Source organism: Barbus barbus (genome assembly GCF_936440315.1).
Source record: "Barbus barbus genome assembly, chromosome: 32".
NCBI lineage: Eukaryota > Metazoa > Chordata > Actinopteri > Cypriniformes > Cyprinidae > Barbus > Barbus barbus.
In genome coordinates, this window is record NC_136760.1 from 4,868,315 (window position 1) to 4,887,797 (window position 19,483).

General features: G+C 35.8%; 2 protein-coding genes across 4 annotated transcripts in view; both read right to left on the minus strand.

Moving 5' to 3' along the window:
• The window catches only part of arhgap27 (Rho GTPase activating protein 27), a 48,803-nt gene extending 48,562 nt beyond the window's left edge, over positions 1-241 (minus strand). Inside the window, exon 1 of one of the 2 annotated variants that reach the window (XM_079388901.1) lies at positions 1-241. This exon is cut by the window's left edge and continues 25 nt beyond it. The gene's annotated coding sequence lies outside the window, so the exon portion shown is untranslated. The other variant, XM_079388902.1, reaches the window with a different exon arrangement.
• A 1,639-nt stretch (positions 242-1,880) lies between these two features.
• plekhm1 (pleckstrin homology domain containing, family M (with RUN domain) member 1) lies at positions 1,881-18,558 on the minus strand. Of its 2 annotated transcripts, XM_079388911.1 has the most exons (13): positions 18,357-18,558; positions 17,311-17,370; positions 16,839-16,927; positions 14,641-14,885; positions 12,087-12,725; positions 10,298-10,757; positions 9,038-9,206; positions 6,194-7,105; positions 4,977-5,122; positions 4,200-4,393; positions 4,037-4,100; positions 3,489-3,646; positions 1,881-3,313 (listed from the first exon to the last, which is right to left on the minus strand). In XM_079388911.1, the coding sequence occupies exons 3-13, from the start codon at positions 16,890-16,892 to the stop codon at positions 3,205-3,207; spliced, it is 3,150 nt and encodes a 1,049-aa protein (XP_079245037.1). In that variant the 5' UTR covers positions 16,893-16,927; positions 17,311-17,370; positions 18,357-18,558; the 3' UTR covers positions 1,881-3,204. The 2 variants fall into 2 exon arrangements, with proteins under 2 accessions (XP_079245037.1, XP_079245038.1); XM_079388912.1 differs by lacking the exon at positions 17,311-17,370 and having other exon boundaries at positions 18,357-18,555.
• Positions 18,559-19,483: the final 925 nt, after the last annotated feature.

Below are 19,483 nucleotides of genomic sequence, written 5' to 3' on the forward strand. Positions count from 1 at the left end.
GCTCCTCCTTCTCTGAGCTCTGGGAATAACTCACTTTAGTAAGAATCGATCATCTCTCTCTGTTTCTGGTTTAATCCAGGACGTCTCAGCCCCATACTTCAGATCTGTAGTGCTGTTGTGTCGGTGCGAGGAAAAAATGTGTGTTGCTCGACGGGTTTGAGCGCAGCTGAGTGGAAGTGAGCAGGAGGGGTGTGAGAGCCTATACAAACATCATACAACATTTACAATAAAGCTGCATATTAAACCATTTTATTTACAGTCAGTCACCAAGCGAAGGAACAATGGCCCAAAGCTGGAAAAAGTGAGAAATGAGGAAGCAGAAAATAAAAAAGAGAAATGTTGTGGAGAACTTGTCAGTGTTGCAGTGTTTTTAATCTTTGACATGGCAACACTGACAGAGGCGTGAGTATGAAGTGAAGGGCTGTTTCATTCAACACTATTTCAGCTTTATGACTCATGTCTCGATGTTTCATATTTGGAGCTCGCAGACCTCAGACATGGGTGTTGGTGCGAACACTGACTTTATGGAAGCTTTTTAGGTTCACCTCACACACAATGGTGTTATTCTCTTGTTGGGTTTCCTTCAGTCTGTCTGTGCTGCGCTGATAAAGTGGTCCAGGTCAATAGGAAATGACATGCCCTCTTTTCAATATTGTATGGTTTTGAGGTAGAATAGCTTATCGTTGGTTATCACGTGGAGGCCAAACTTAGATTAATAAATAGAAACTAGACTAATAGGTATTGTTGGAACATTGGATAAAGTCTGTAAATAAAGTAACAAACATCTCTGTAAAAAACCTTCAGAATATAGAAAGGAATAAAGCTGGAAAGTTTGGTATTAGTAAGCGCTACGGAAATGGAGAATGTTTCTGCCATGGAATAATAAAAAATAAAAAAAATCTCAGAACTGTGAGATATAAACTACAAGACAAAATTCAGTGTGAGATTTTCTGGCATAAAAAAAGGAAGATAAACTCAGAATTCAGAAAAAAAGTCAGAATTCTGAAATTATCTTGCGATTCTTTTTCTTCTCTTTTTTAAAAATTAAAAATGACCTTTTTTCATTTTTATTTTTTTTAATTCTGTTGCGGAAACAAAGAAAAACAGAGTTGCAAGATGTAAAGAACTGTGAGAGAAAGTAAGAAACTTTTCTTTGATATAGAGATATAAACTTCTTGTGATTCTGACTTTTTCCTCAGAATTTTCTTCAGAATTGGGAGACACAAAGTTACAATTACGTGTTTTTTTAATGTTTTTATTCCATGGCAGGAACAAGCTTCCATAGATTTCTGACTACTTTTGAATCTAATTTTAAAATGGCCAATATTGTAAATTAAATCTAAAAGGTCCGAACAGATAAGAAATAAAAAAAATTTAAAAGTGTATTTTGGATATTTTCTTTCCACTACTCTGAAAGATGATGTTAAGGAACCAAAATCAAGCAGTGCAGAAAAAAAAAAAAATCATCTTGCCTGTAATTGATTGCTGGACTTAATTCAAGAGTCCGACCTGCTCCCACGTGATCATATGATATTTTTTTTAGATAGAAAGGACTTTGTTTAGTACATACAGGAAAGAGACAGAAACAAACAAAAAAGAGTGCCAGGAGGTAAGAAAACAGGAAGAACCAGTCAGAGGCAAACACACTGCGATGAGGTTTGAAGGGAATGACAAATTAAAGATAAAAATATGCAACCATCTTTCTATAGCTGCTCTGTGATTCTAGGAAACGCTGTTTGTGTTAAGTTCCACTTAACAAGATCAGCGAACACACATCAACACACACCATTTCCAAGTGGTGCTGTGTGCACTGTAAATACTGTTGCTTTTATCAATGCTTTGGATAAAAGCATCTGGTGGTGAATGACTATATGCACATATATTAAGGCATTTACACCAAAGAAGTTTTAATAATAACATTAAAAGAAAAGTTAAAAAGATAAAACATTAGGAATGTGAATCACTTTTGCTTATAGACCAGAGCAAAGCTTCAGTATTCATGACCGTCAAAAGAGATCCTCCTGTCAATTCATGTTAAGACTTTTGCCTCCTCTAGTGGTGAAACATAAGAAAGACAAAGTCATGTGGGAGTTTCCTTCAACAGGTGACAATGAATTAGTCATAAAAATAGCAGGAAAACAGCATTGTTTAAAAAAAAAAAAAAAATGAACACACACACACACACACACACGAACACGAACACACACACACACACGAACACGAACACACACACGCGCACGCACACGAACGCGCACGCGCACTTCTGTTTCCAATATAAAACAAGTGTTAATGAAGCAGCAACCTTCATATGCATTCATTAAACCAGGAAACTAATATCTACACATACACAAAAGAGTTTATCCTTATATCATCCACAGAGATGAATGTCAGCAATTAGATTTCTGAACTGATTTTGTGACATTGGCTTATAATAGTTACATTTTTGGCACATCCCATTTTAGTGACGAATGCTACACTCAAACTTGAAAATAAAGGCACAGTATCATACAAAAACGACCTGTTAAAGGAGGTTGTAAGTGTTGGTACATTTCATAATTCCATTAACCATCCTCTTGCATACAATACCTGCATATACAACAATATGCTTATTAATGCATACAATGCTTCGTAAACTCGTAATGCTTCACATAATACTTGGCATGAGACATTCAGATGCAAAAAAAAAAAAAAAAAATCTATAAAAACAAGAGTTCTAAGATCCTTGGCATTCAAGTACCTTACGTTTCATAAATAAAGACTTCCTTGGCTTGACAATCAATAACGAGAACACAAGAAACAAAAGGGGAACTAAGACTTATGATTCTGAACACAAACATGCAGAATTACATGTGAAGCCCGATTAACCTTCAACTGTGCTTCCATAAAGTTGAAAAGCAAAAATCATAGCTTTAATAACAGTTCTACCATCATTGCAGAAAAGTGTTGGTTTGGCATTATTGACATTTCGTGAAAGAACATACACGGGAGTGCTAATGTGAGTCAATATGTACAGATGAATGTGTAAATAAGTGCACTTAAGGCCTAGAGTCAAATAAAACGCTTAGCGTGAAAAACTGATCAAACACTTCCAAGTTGGTCAGCTACTGAGAAAAATAATATGTTTTAGATGGAGTATTACAATAATATAGCTCTAACCCTGGATTTTGAGCTTGTAGCATGACCTGTTTCTAACTAAGAGCTAGATCAGTCCTCCAAATCCCTCTCCATATACTTTTGTATGCGAACGCAGCGTGGACAGACCGGACACTTGGCCTTGCAGGAGGAATGAAACACCGTTTTGCAGACGTCACACCTGAGAGACAGAAAACAGAGTCACACCGTCATCCTAATGATATTTCTCCCACTTCTGTGCTGCATGTGACTGAATCACATGACTCTGCTAGAAAAGAAAGCGCCAGCACAGCAGTGGTCTAGAGTGAAAGGGGATGTGTGGGGTTTTAGATCTGATGTGTGTTACACGACAGTACCTGGTGGTGCTGTCGAACTGGAAAGGGAAGATGATGTTGTCGGTGTTGCAGATCTGACATATGAAGCCTCTTTGGGTGCAAAGGTCACAGCTGTGCACGTGCTTGGACCCAAACTGAATCAGAGACTTCAGGTAAGATTCGTAGTGCCCGTCTGCTATCTGTGTGCAAAAAAACAAATTCAGAAGTCTGATCACTTAATAGCACTCTTTTCTTCAACGAGGGTTAGGGGTTTGATCAAACGAGGGATATTGTGTGATATTCCTATTCTTCAGATTCTGTGCAGTGCAAGGGGTTTATTGAACAATGAGATCAATATGAGATTCACAATCGTACGCATATAAAACCAATCGTATGATTTTTCTTAACTAGATCCATGGTATTTTGCAAAGTGGAGTTATTTTCCAAAAATTAATTGTATGCTAAAAGAGTATTACGTTTTGTAATATGCTGGATCTCAGCTCGTCCATCGCTAAAATAAAAATTACGATATTTTTGTAGATGACATGTGTCGCACACCCCTAGTTCAAATGATAAACAACAAGAAATACCTGCTGCAAGTCCAAGACACTGTATAGATCACAGTTATCCAGTAAGTACGTCCGCTGCTGAAGTCTGGAAATAAAATACAGATTACTTATCCGTTGCAATCATCTGTTAAAGACTTGATTGCGTCCAAATTACAAACACGTGCATCTAAGAATACACACACACCTGGACTGGATGTGTTTGCTAATGCCGCTGCGGCAGTTTAGGATGTAGTCTCCAAGAAAACGAAGCCTTTGTCTCAGGCTCCGCACTTTCTCCATGATGTCAGTGTGATCAATCAGATCAGGATTCAAAACGTCAAGGTTCAGGAGCGGCTCGTGGTCAATTTGAGTCAGCAGCTTAAAGGCTTGTTTTGAGACCTGAACATAGGGACATACACACACAGCTGAATGACAAACACATAATTCAGAAATTTGGGTTTGCTAAGATTTTGCATTCATGTGATGAAAAATACAGTATAAACAGTAATATTAGGGAATAGAATTTATCATCATCACATTTATAAACATTTATCATCATCAATGTTGAAAACAGTTGTGCTGCTTTTGTGGAAACTGATATTTTTCCAGTTGAACAGCATTTCACTTATTTATCATTATCATTTTAACATTGTAAATGTCTCATCTCTTACTTTTGATCACTTTAAATGCACCTTGCTAAAAAAAGAGAAAAATCTCAAACTTGTTTGAGTATCAGTATTTCAAAAAATCAAAAGTGTATTAATATTCATTATCTCATTAACTATCCAAATTAAGATATATATACATTAATGAATAAAAAAAAAAAAAAAAAAAAAAAAAAGTTTAAAATATTTTTTTATTTATTATCTATAAAATTATTACAATATATTGTACTTCATTAAAATAAAGTAAAATGGAAAGTGAATCCCACTTATCTTAATTTTAGTCCATAAATAAAAAGAAAAAGGTCATAAGTGCTCACCTCATGTGCTGTTAGGTCCCAGTTGTGCAGCATGCGGGAGGGGATGATGGTTGTGTCTCCCTGATGGCAGCTCTCACAGTAGTACTGACCCGAGAACTCACAGAGTCTGGCTCTCCCCAGAGACATACCGATCTGACGAGGGCAACCTGCGTACACATTCACAGCAGCTTTTACTTCGAGCCAGAGAGCACAGGTACAGAGAAAAACACTTGCATATAGACATAAGAGCACAGCACTTCCTCAAGCTCACAAATGCAAGCATGCAAAGGAAATAAACATGTGGCTAGTGCCTCGCTTCTGGGCCGATGAGAAGTGAAGATAAGACAAATCCAGTTTAAAATGCAAATGCGTAATTCTAATGTAATGTTTTCACTGCTGGTTTCACACATTTCTGTCAGATATTCATAGTGTGTCAAAAACTAATGATTCAAGAATGCTAGTAATGGTGTAAACATCAAGCAAAAATATTTCTCCATACATTTTAACTTAATGTTTTCCATTTCTTAATATTTAAGCAATGATTTAAAGAAATGTATGCTTAAATAGCTCTTTATTGTATTATTAATTAATTATTTAATTATAGACATTTAAAAACCTGAAGTAGCTTTGTAATTTCATTAAATATTGAAATATCTGTTTCAAAAGCTTCGGTTTAAAAGATTTTTTATTTTTTTAAAAGAAATTAACACTTTTATTCAGCAAGGAGGCATTCAATTTATAATAGTAAAGACATTTATAATGTTACCAAGGGTTTATATAGCAAATAAATGCCCTTCCTTTGAAGTTTCTATTTTTCAAAATATTTTTGTGGATATCCGATACATTTTTTTCAGGACAGATTTTAAGTACATTTTTCAAAAAGGTTTTGAATACTGATGATAATAATAAAGGTTTCTTGAGCACTGCATCAACATATTACAATTATTTCTGAAAGGGCATAAAAAAAATAAAATAACATATTAATGATAAATGCAGATGCTTCATTGATTTTAATAAATAATAATAATAATTAAATATTTAATTATAATATAGTAATAATTACTAAATATAAATTACACCACTTTTACCAAAAATATATCTACTGCTTAATTAAAATGAATTAATTCAGATATTGAAAACAAGAGCTTATTAAAAGTCACTGTCTGTATGATTTGCATTTAATTATAATTCAAAATAAAATATCTATAGAAAAAAACAATCATGCCAGCTTCTCATACCTGCACATTTGTAGTTTTGGGCATCTAGTCCTCTCTCATTCGGGACAGTAGACAGGTGAGACAGCAGCACCCCATCTCCCTTCAGTCTGTGTTGGACCAGCTTGTGGACACTGCCCACTGCTGAGACGCCCTGAACCGCTCCATCATCCTCCGTCTCCAGATACGAGTCGAGCGCTCCCCTGATCAGACTCCTCCATCCTCGCGCTTCCTCACCACTCTCCGCCCGCAGCGTCAGAGTGTCCCGCGCAGTCAGAACCTTAAAAAACGCTGGACTCCCAAGAGAGACATCAGGAACCACATCCCTGATGTTCCCAATGGGGTATGAGAACAGAGGCGTCTTCGAGTCCCCTTGGACCTGGAACCCTCTGAGGGCCTCCAGGGAGAGAGAAAGTAAAACAGACCGCCAACCCTTCTCCTCCAAGTTCTGATAGACCACCGCTTCCTTTATGGCATCTGGTTCTGGGTCCTTATGACGGGTCCAATCTAACTGTGGAGTATCCGGAAGCTCTGAGATGGTGTGCTCGGGGCTTGAGGGTGTCGGTGAGGGGACGTCCTGGTTGTGGGACGTGTGGAGCACCTCCCACTGTTCGTCTCTCATCATGGGTCGTAGTTTGCTGATGGCCTCCACGATGCGATCCACCCAGTCCTCTGCCTCTCCTCGAGATGGCGCGCGCAGGTAGATTCTTTTGCCCAGGAAGGAGAGCCGGAATCGGCCCTCGGTACTGGAGGACAGGTGGACATCTTCGCAGCGCAGCAGGGACAGGTTTTCGTAGCAGATGCGCTCCTCTGCGTTGATGTAAAGCCGCAGCTCAAACGGAGAGAGCTCGCAGTAATAATCCCACCACATGCCCACCGCACTGCGCCGCTCCAGCTGACCCAGCTTCAGCAGACCCCTGAACGGGTTAGGAAGACCTGACACAGAGAGAGAGAGAGAGAGTCCACTTTATACACACATCCAGCATTTCTAGTCTTTTTTTTAATTTTTTTTATTCAAATTGCCGTTTTGTAAACACGAGGTTGGGTGTATGCTTACCCATCCTAATGTCATGTGCAAAAGTTTGAAATCCATTACATACACACAAAATGAGATAGAGATAGAGATTATATATATATATATATATATATATATATATATATATATATATATATATATATATATATATATATATATATATATATATATATATATATATATATATATATATATATATATATATATATATATATATATATATATATATATATATATATATATATATAGATATATGTGAAGAGTTTATTTGCAAAAACATAACTTTGTAAATTTTCAAAAATCATGTTTTTTTTATTGTTATGTTTTTATTGTGTTAGTTAGCTGTATTTTATTTGTTTTTTTAACCCAATCAAAATAACCCAACTGCAGTTTGATTGAGATCAATTGGAATGCACAATGAAAAAAACTTGATTTTTGAAAATTGTTAAAAACGGTTCTCTTATTTTGCAAATTAACTCTTCATATACATACATACACATACACACACATACATATCTATCCATCTATACACACACACACACCTATATCTATCTATCTATCTCTCGCTGCATACATGCATACATACATACATTATATTACATATACCATATATTACCATTACATTACTGACCTATAAATTAGCTACATTTTTTCACCAAAAATACAACTGACAAAATAAAACTATGATAATTATGTTCAAAACCTGTGTGCATTTCATTATTCTGTCAATGGGAAACCAGGATTATTGTCAGTAAATAAATTAAATGCACATTAACGGAAATGTGTGTGTGTGAGAGAGTAGATATATCATTCTTTTCACACACATTTTTCATATTTCAGTTAATGTGTATTTTAAGTAACCAATTATTTTATTGTATTTTATTTACAGGCAATAACCCCATTTCCCCATCGCCTTCTATTTCTCAGTTTAATCTGCAGTACAAAAAAAATAAAAAATTCAAACTAAAACAAATAAATAATGAATAAATACATAGGCATATTTCAAGAATAAAAATCTAAAGACTAACTATAAACTAAAACCAATAAAAATGACAGAAACCAACTGAATTAAAATAAACTGAAAATAAAGTGAAAACAAAATATAATTAAAATATTAAAAACTATAATAGCATATCAATGATACAAAAATAAACAATTTTCATAATATCTTTCATGTACCTCAGAAAGTCATACAGGTTTGGAACAACAAAAGTGAGAAAATAATCAAAAGAATTATAATTTTTTTTGCTGAACTATCCCTAAAGAAAGCAAACAAGGGTTAAAAGCAGAAATTTGAAAATCATATTTTAAGCATACGTTTATTATTTGAAATGTAAAGCTGTCCAAATTGCTTGTTAATGTTCTAGGTAGACAAACTTGTTCTTCTGTGGTAACCACCATCATCAAGTGCCACAGAAGCTGTTGATAGAGCTTAGGCTGCACTGAACCCGGAACATTCCGGTAATAAGTGAGAAAGCAGTGAAAACAGTAAAGAAACTGAGGTGGACCAAGATGGTAAAGTTGTCATCTTATAAACATGTGCTGTCTACAGGCGTCAGACTTGTAATTTAGACTTTCATTCTGAGCAACCTTATGAACGCACCTGAGACCTTCTTTAGTTTCAGTTTAAACTCTCTGGTTTAAATCCCGATCATACTTGGGGTCAAACCTCAAAAGTTCAGTGCATGGAACAACCACTGAAGGACTTTTTACACACTACAACACATTGAAGCCAATAAAAACAGACAGACCGCTACTTTTCCCAACACTTTGCAGCTCAGGGCTTGGCAAGTAAAAAGTTTTAGGAAATTCCTGTCTCTTGTTCTTCTTACCGTTGTGTCTCCGGTGCACTACACTAGGTGTTGACTGGATGCCGTCTGGTTCAGAGGTAGACGTCTCCTGCCCGTTCATCTGTGCGATGTCAATGACGGCATATGCTTCAGAACTCTCTATTTTTTCTGGCTTGTAGAAATCCTCCTCTGATATCCAAGATGTGGATTTCTGAGACACAAAAAGGTGCAGATTTTAAGTGGCTAGAGACAGAAACACCGTCAGGTTAACAACAAATAAATAAAAACTTTGTATACATACATTTTCAAAGCAGTTTTAAATCAACTTTTTTAATGATATAATTGTGTTTCTATTGTTGTTGTCATGATTCTGATTTATTTAAACATAACCTGTTAGTGATGTCCCATTTAAGTTAAAATTAGTGCTGTCAAACGATTAATCGCATCTAAAAAGTTATATTTACATAATATATGCATGTGTACTGTGTATATTTATTATGCTTATATAAATACACACACGCATATGTATATTTAATACAATTGTTGTTTATATATAATATAAATTATGAGTATAAATATATGCATGTAAATATTTTCAAAATATATACTGTATGTGTGTATTTACATTTACATAATGAATATACACAGTATACAAAACTTATTTAGAAATGCAATTAATCACGATTAATCGTTTGACAGCACTAGTTAAAATATAAAGAATATGTAATATAGTGCATATATTTAGCAAAATTATCCCCTCTAGAGTTATTAGCAACTATCAAATATTTGGTTGTTACGTGACATTGTTTACATGCCGTTTTATTGATGTCTTTTTGCGGTTCAAACACGGTTGCATGAGAAATGATACATTTTGCTAAATCTTTCAACGTTCTCATCTTTATTTTGTGTTGTAACTAGAGGAAGAAATGATTGGGTAACTTGTGCTTTGAATCTCATGATAACCTTTACTGTGCTATATTTTCTGTTTACTGTACCACATTTGCAGAGGAAAATTAAAAAAGCAAAGCTTACTGAAGTTTGGTTCGTGCATTAAGTGAAAACCGCATAGACTGAAAACTGGTTCATCAAAATGAAGATCGATTAATCTATATTAATAGCCCAGCACTAGTTCCAAATATGTGTGAATGCAAGTGTTTTGTGATGGAATCACTCATACTGTCAATTCATTTTGAAATGCCAATATCAAAGTTCATTTTGGTGGACCAGTTAAATAAACCTATAAAGTGATTTATATGCTTAAGAAATGAAAGCCTGAGAATATGAATCCCTAAAAACACTCACACAGGAGGAATACAGAGAGTCTGAGGAGGTTTTCCTGCTGACGGTACTTGCGGAGCGTCTGTATGCAGCATGTTGGGATTGCTCTGCTGAACTAGAGGTGGTGGAGGTAAGAGCGCCAGGGTCTTTAAGGTCAGAGGTCTTCTCAACGGTCTCGGTCGAAGTAGAAACTGAAGGGGAATCAACAGATGAGTTCTTCTGCTCACTTTCTGGAACCTCGGTGACTGTGGCGGTTTTAACAATAGTCTTGGATTCGTCCGTTGTTCCTTCTTCCGTCTCAGCTGATATGTTTTCTGAGCATGCTTCAGATTCCTCTGAGACGTGTGCATCTGATTGACGTGTGTCCAGGGCAGCTGCTGGAGACACGTCAGGCTTGTCATTAACAGCCTGTGTTGCAGAGTCTGAAGCTGGTATGGACACATCAAAGTCTTCCTTCAAGTCCTGATTAGAGGAACTGTTGTCTCTGAAAACAAACAGGCACAACTGCAAATTACTAAATTTCTACTCACAAAAATTAATTCATCAAATCATTTCTTTCACATTTACTTTAGAAACCTGACTTGAATTGTCCCAACAAGCTTTCAAGCATGGAGGTTTCTGAGCTCAGTAACAGCAGCAGCAAAACCACGGCCAAGAACATACTTGATATTTAATATCCAGCTGAATAAAAGGATTTTGGAAGGTAAAGAAAATACAAAAACAAGAAACTGACACAATGTTTTACTGCATGAAGCTGTTGGTGTTTTGCTCAAAATCTGGGTCAGAGGGTCCAGCACTTAACCGGTCAATTAGACACATTGACTATGGAGTTTGACATGAATATTTTTTAATCAGGATGCTTTAAAAGTAATTAATTTAGAGCCGCTGAGCAGGTTTTGGCATATTAACAGCATACTGACAGCAATGCTTTGAAAATCAGCATGCTGGAACATTAGGTCGCCATCTGATACAGGGGGTTTCAAACTATTTGTTGCCACAGAGCCCCAGATATGAGGATTCAGGATGATTCAGTAACTTTATTCATTTGGAATATATACACTACTGTTCAAAAGTTTGGGTTCAGTAAGATTTTTTAAAAAAGAAAATACTACTTTTATTTTGCAAGAATGCATCTGAAGATGATCAAAAGTGACAGTAAAGACATTTAATATGTTGCTAAAGATTTCTATTTTCAAATAAATGCTGTTATTCTTAACTTTCTATTCAAAGAATTAAAAAAAAAAAAAGTTTACAAAAAATAAAATAAAAAGCACAACTGTTTTAAATATTGATAATAAGAAATATTTCTTGATCAGCATATCAGAATGATTCCTGAAGGATCATGTGACACTGAAGACTGGAGCAATGCTAAATTACATTTTAAAATATATTAAAATTATATTTATGCATAAATGCCATTTACATTGTGGAAAATAATATTTACTTCCTATTAAGTACATCTTTTTACCCACCAGTAGAGTACTGTTTGAATAAAATAACAATGTATAATAATAATTAACATTAAGATTTGTAAACAGAAAAAAAAAAAAAAAAAAAAGTAATAAGGTCAAATTTGGTCATTTTTTATTAATTTTGTTTAATTTATAATTGTTTGAATTTAAAATATTTCTGGCCCCCCATTTGGATGTCAACCTGAATCAGTTATACAGGACTTTTTTGACTCACCAACTAATTTATATTGAAAATTCATAGCTCTGGACAATTACTAATTACAAGAAGATGACTTATCCCTTGACGCATAGCATAGAGTCATAAGAGTCATAAGACTTTAACAGAACAGACATCTACTCACTCCATAGCAGTGATCTTCAGTTGTGTGTTTTGGCTGATCTCCGCATCACAACTCCAGTGCTCCTTCTCTGGACTCCTGAGCTCCTGACCCTGCAGCAGACTATCTGAGCTCAGGCTGGAGGACAGCTGCGATGATCCCGACGTGTCCAGACTTGGGTTTGACGACGTGGTCAGCGGAGTGTTTGGCTCACAGCCCTCGCTCTGCTCTCTCCTCGGCTCCCTCTGGAGCACCTCCTGAGCCCAATCTGAGCTTCCAGAGCCTCCGGATGACTGGGAGACTGTATCCCAAGACTCCTTGCGCTTGGGGCCTACAAGGTGCTCGTCGGCAGGCGTTGGGGGACACAGACCCGCAAGGACCAGGGGTGTGTTGGTCCACTCATTCAGCACAGCTGATTTATAGGAGAGCTGGAAAGTCATCGAGGACAAACCCTGCAGGAGGGTGAGGAGAACCTCGCGGTCCTCCGGGTCCAGCAAAAGAGCCCCAGGCTGGTAGTAGGAGCCCAGTTTGGAGCCTTCACGAAGCAGCGAGGTTAGGTAACACTCCAGAAGCCCGTCATTTAGCGCCAGGCGAACCCATGCTCTACAGCGGCCAATGTCTGAGTTTATGAAGCTTAGACGTTCCAGTTCTTGAACTACATCCCTATAGTGTCAAAAAGAAGCATGTCAAACATAAGGTTAGTGAACCCAAAAATAAAATGTCACGGTTTCACATATTACATATTCATGCACTCGTGTATCATATGTTAAAAATGTGCTTGTTTGATGCTTAAGAACCAATGATGTTTGTTCTCGTCCTTCAAGCATGCATGTTTGATCTTCCATTTACCATATTTAATGTGCATTGCTCAATGTTCATATGTGAATTAAAGCTTAGATTAAATCTGTTCATTATATAAAGTGATTGTGTCTTTTGGATTAAACCACTCCAGCACTACGCATAAAGTACTGGAGTACTCAAAAAGTACTCAAAGTTTTGATTGCATGGACTTTCAATGGATGGACAGAAATCTCTCAGGTTTCATAACAAATATCTTTTTTGTTTCAAAGATGAACAAAAGATGTATAGGTTTAGAGTGACATAAGGAAGAGCAATTGATAAAAAAAATGTTTGTGTGAATGTTGAAAAGCCTTTTTTCCTCACTTTGTGTCAATAATACTATCATTATCTTATATACTTCTTTATGTGGGCCTTTACATAACTGTTTACACTTTAGTGAAGGAGGTCATCCACTTTTTTGAATTGCACAAAAATTATGTACTGTATGTAAAATTATATATTGTTATGTGACATACTGTAAATTCATTTTGTAAGTATAAATATGACACAGTGTCTTTATGACCTGACTTCTTCCTCCTTTACTCTACACTCAAAACAAAGCCTAAAACTGTCCTGTTGAGTCGAGAGGCCTTAAAGAGCAGAGTGAGTGTCACTTGACTACTGCCCAAAGACTTAGGAATTACTAAACCACATGATTCATCTAATCCTACAGACTTGTCACAATCCTCACCGAGTCCCCCTGACATGTCTCTTTCCGTTTCCAAACGGGTGACAGGTTGCTCACTTGGAAATACTTTTGAGGTTAAAGTTATTTTAAAGCATAATTCAACACCCGTCGACTCCAAACCAAAGGCTAGGAATGATTACGGAAGGAGTAGCGATATAATTTCATAAGGCTTGTGAATTACACTTTGTTCCCTCTGGTATTCTATGCATCCAATATTCAAGAGAACTGTAACATTATGTGACATGATTTGCTGAAATGCAGAAGTTGGTTGTTGGATGCCAGTGGGATTACAGTACTTTTTAAGGTGTGGGGTCTGTAAGATCACCAAGGCTGCATTTATTTCATCAAATTAAACGGCAATATTGTAAAATATTACAATTTAAAAGAACCACTTTCTATTGTAATTGTAAAATGTGATCAAAGCTGAATTTCCAGCATCATTACTCCAGTCTTCAGTGTCACATGATCCTTCAGAAATCATCCTAATATGCCGATTTGCTGCTCAAGAAACATTTATTATTATCAGTGTTAAAAACAGTTGTGCTGCTTCATATGTTTGTAAAAACTGTGATACCCTTATTTTTTCAGGACTCTTTGTGGAATAGAAAGTCATTTTACATGGCTGGCTACATATTTTTGGTGAGGCAAATTTAATCATTTGTGTTTAAGTGTACACAACGGTTGCCGTGCCTCTTAAAATCACAATTAAATAGAAGTTCTGTGACCTACATCAGAGCATAATGGATTATCAAAATCAAAAAAGCGTAAGGTGGAGACTTGGTTTTATGCATCTGTTGTTGATTGGATGCTGAGATGTGGGCGTGGCACTAAAGTAGAAGCAAATGAATATGAGTGACTAAAAGAGGGGAGAAGTCCTGCTTACGTCACCAGAGAGAAGTCTGTAGTTTTCACTAGACGATCAAGTTATGACAAATCCACAGATGAACTGTTCACAACCAGATCAATTACAAAAAAATTAAAACCTACCTTATTTATTTTCTAAATGCATGTGGATTTTATTGAAGTTAACTTAGATATTCTCTGACCCACCTGTGGGTGACGGTCTTCAACAGGCTCCAGAAGACGGGCTGAGGAAGTGCTCCTCGTGACCCTCCTTTGCGTGCGTGACCTCCATCAAAACGAATGAACTTGCTCTTGATTCCATGGATGAAGACCGCCTCCAAAGCACAACACAGCAGGTTGGCCTCCAGGTCCTCACTGGTGACCGCAGTGTCTGTGGTGATGTAATGCTTCTGCAGGACTTTTAGCGTCCGTGCGATCTTGTCCTTGATCCACTGAGGAGAACAGAAGGGTTAATACCGCTCTCTCATGCATCTGTTTTTTCTTGGACCAGATGTCAAACAAAATAACCATGGAGGGAAATACCAGAAAACACAGAAAATCAATAGCTAAACATTTAATGATACAGCCCAGTCAAAATCAATAGTACAGTTTAAGGGTGTGTATTTTGTATTGATTTGCATTGTTGCTGTGCGATCAGATCACTGGAAGCACTGTGACATCTAGGTCAGCAGATCAAATCAAGAAAAGCACTTCTAGAACAAAACGACTTCACAAGATGTGGAGTAAGCATTGCGTAGCCTCTTGAGGATGTCAAACAAGAGGGCAGAATGGAGAAGTCATCGTGCTCTGCCATGTGAACGTGAGCCATATCTACAGACAGACCGTCACCTGATGTCTGCTGACTGACTGCATATGAGACACTGACAGTCAAAGCTGTGGAAATTCAACACCTTTAAGTCAAATGACATGCAAATAGTAGTCATGTTTCTGGGAGGGATTAAGCCAAGAGGACTAAAAACTCTGAGTTCGTCTTTAAGGCACTTCGTCACGATGACTAGACGAATGAGGACATTCTGGCTCAGATCAGATCTTGTTGCAAGTGTATAAACAGCAAAACACATTCAAAAACTGTGGTTCTGAGAACACGCATCTACCTCTTTAAAAAGACTGGATAGTTCTGAAGCAATTACTTTATTTGTGACAATATTAATATATAACCACTGCTATTTCATATTCTGCGTAGCTGATATTAAAAACTTTAAAGATCCCCTTTTATATCCTATCTTAGATCCCTTTATACGACATCATCAGGTGTACAATTGTGGGCTTTTCAGGTTAAATTACTACAATTATTATTAAAATTCCTCCTGTTCGCTTGGCATTACATTAGCATTAAATCATAGACAGTGCAATCATTTGGGGTGCTCAAATGGAAAACTCAAGTATTAATTTAGTTGGAAAGGTATATATTCAGAGAGTCAAGGATAATAAAGGTTTGTATTTATATGCACTTAAAATATTTTCAAAACATTACTATTTGTTAGAAAAAAAAATGTTAATAGTTTGAATGCTAGACAATGCTACAAGATTATTTCAATTTTGCTTTAACTGAAGTAAATAATCAATTTAGATAAATGTCTAATTATATATATTTTTATTTGTAACAGTGTAGGGTTGCATTCATTAAGTCTAATTACATATATTTTAGAAAACTGATGAATTTTGTGCTTCTACTAAAATAAATTATGTCCTAAATGCTTTTGATTAATTTTGGAAGATAAAGTGTACTCATATATATATATATATATATATATATATATAGTAATTATAAACAGAAAGCACACAAAAATAAAAAGAGCTAATGTGTGTCAAAATAATCAATCTATATAGCTATTGAATTTAAATAGTTTTGTTCAAATCCCTCGTCTTGCTTTCGTTATCCATTTCTGTAAGTGAATTGAATATAAAGTGCTACTGCACTGCAGTTAACAGAAAAAGTCGAGAAAATAAAGAGGAAATGGCCAGATAGAAAATTGAGCAGAGACTTCTCACATGAAGGCATTACTTGTCTGGTTTCCATTCTGAGCGCGTTCTAACTTCTACAAGCAGCAAACTGTGGCTTCTTATAAACTCGTTTTAATAAACTGTATAAGATTATTACAATTAGAACAGACAGAAATGGTGCTTATATGCAAATGACATACTTGTTTCACTTATCTGTGCATATAAGCTGTGATAGAAGAATGGATTTTAACATTCGTCAAATAACAAGCCTCATCTTTAATTTAACGCTGCTTTCCAAAAACAAATACAGGTTCCTGCAAATTGCATGAGCTCTACTAAGAACCTGCTCAACGGGTTTCAACAGATGTGAAAGGTTTCCTATCAATGACACTAATGTCCACAATCCAAATAATTTTCAAAAAGATGAGGAAGTTACAAACCTGTTTAACATCTCTTGTTTCTGGACCGCTCTCAGGTGTTTGTGTGGCCAACATGGCTTCTCTAGCTTCAGTTACTCCCTCTTTACACACTGCAAAACACAGACAAACGACTATAGGGTAGATTGTAACATATCCATAACAGTAACCATTTAGTGTTTATAACTCACACCTCAAACTTTAGAATAATCCCATTATATGTTATAATCTAAATTTAAATTGTTTTTGGGAGTAAATCAGAATATTCGACTTTGAATTCGAGTAAATTAATTGAAAAAAAATTAGTGCACTCTTTTAGTTTGTGCCATATTTGAGAATTCAGTAACAATACAATGGAAAGTGTCACAACCCTCCCTGTTTGCACAGCTATTATGTGTTTTACACAAGCAGATGAAATGCTTTTGTGACTGTTTTATATTATACATCACAATCTTCTGATTTAAATTGTACCAGTTCATATATAACAGTGATTCACCTGTAGATCATTTCTAGGTTGTTGATGGCGTTATGACTCACTCCATGCATGTTACACTGCCTAAACATAAAAGAGGTTAGATCGTAGCTTATAAAAACACTATGAGAAGAAGAAGAAGAAGAGTATGTTTAATATACTGGCAGTCTTTGTTAGGTAGCAAAAAGTGGAAGTGATACATCATCTCTGCCAGTTTCCCAGTCACACGACAATGAAGTACAAACGCATGCAGACATGTTCATTTGACATCAAAGTGCATCAGGAGACATTATAGACAGGAGAACCTAACTGTATCGATTATGTACTTGTAATCTTAGAAGTATATTAAAAAAAACTAAGTTCTTTCAGATAATATAGTATTAATGAAATACAAGGCCACTCAAGAGTTTACACAAAGTTGTGCTTAGTTCAACTAATTGCATTAAATATACATATAAACTATATTTTAATTGCAAATAACATGCATTTATAAGTCCCAAAACATTACATGAAACTTAAGTACTTCTTTTAAAGTAGCCTATATTTTAAATACATGCTAAAGTGTACTTCTTTTAAAAAAGACAGGCGTCTTTAGCATTAAAAACAAATCTTTAAATTGAAGTAGACACAAAGCAGCACAAAATTCACAACTCCTCAGTGAAATAAAACATAATATCATGACAATCCCTCCCAAAGCATGTGGTCTGGAATGGATTTTATTCCATCTCGTGCACAACCAACGAAAATTAACCATTTCATAACAAATAAATGCTTACTATAGTTACAAACCACAAATTAAACATGGTTTTGCTATGGTTTAACCATGGTATTTGTAGAAAACCGTGCTTATACAAACTCAATATGCTAAAAACAAACATGGTAAGTACACTTTTACTACAGTAAAACCATGGTTCATTTTCATAAGGGCAGTCATGAGTTGAGAAACATCCAAACACCCGTAAATGAGACACGAACACATGCAAACTTTCTTGTTGCTCATGAATCCGGTTAAAATGATCATAAAACGGCAGACTTTTCATTATTATTGCTTATATAATCCGAGCACTCACCATGTTTGTTCTGCGTTTATCTGTCGCCGCGGCGGCTGATGCGTCTCTTTCCCTCTCACCTAGTCAACATGAACACAGGTCGTGTGATATCTGTCACTGATCCAGGAAAACAGAAGCGATATAGACGTGATTAGATCAGCTGACGCGAAAGGCAGCATGGGAAATGATCGCAAGGCTTGCCGTGTTCCTGTTGACGACCAGTGCTATTGCGCAACTCTTGCGCAGCATTGAGTGTGTTGAGGACTCCAGAGAGAGAGACGAGGAACTGAAACACACACGGACAAAGTCTACTATTGTTTTCTTAATGTTGGGTTGTTATGTCTGATGGAAATTAATAAAACTGCACACTGTTACAACAAACAAACTGCATAGTTTAATAAAATAGAAAAATATAGTGAAAAAAATCAAAAATCAAATTGAAATATTGGCAAAATAATAATAAGAAGAATCATTAGGCTAATTAATGAAGAATAAAGCATTTTTTTTTTTAACTTTGTGATGTTTAGGATATTTCACACAGCATCCCAAAAAGTAGTCTGTTTCAAACAGCTACATTAATTAAAATAACTAACAATAATATTGCAATATACGCACTGACTGAAGCATGAAAATAGAGGCTGCATTTATTTTAATAGGCCTGTCTTTATTTATTTAGTGTCAGAGTTTATTTATTTTCCAAGCAGGCATTTATTTATTTATTTATTTATTTAATTCAGAATCATCTCCCAGGGGTGCACCATCCCAGTTGCTCAAAAAAAAAAAAAAAATGATGCAATGAGGCAATAATGATTGTTTACAATTAATATGGGTTCATTGAATAACACTGTTAAAATACATAGACCTACTACAAAATAAACAATTTATGTACATTACATTTTATTACAAATGTCTGTAAAGGGCGCTAAAGTCCTGGTAATTGCTGCTGTTACACTTACAGGACGATCAAATCCTTGTTTAATATTGACCAAACATTCAGGCTAATTCAAATATACACTTAATCTTTCATTTTTGGTCACCTTTTTTGCGATAGAAATGCTACAGCCTCTAATTTCTTCAACCCTTAAAAAATGCACCATGGTTTTATCATATAAAATGCTTAATTTTCTTTTGCGTGATTTCTGAATGCT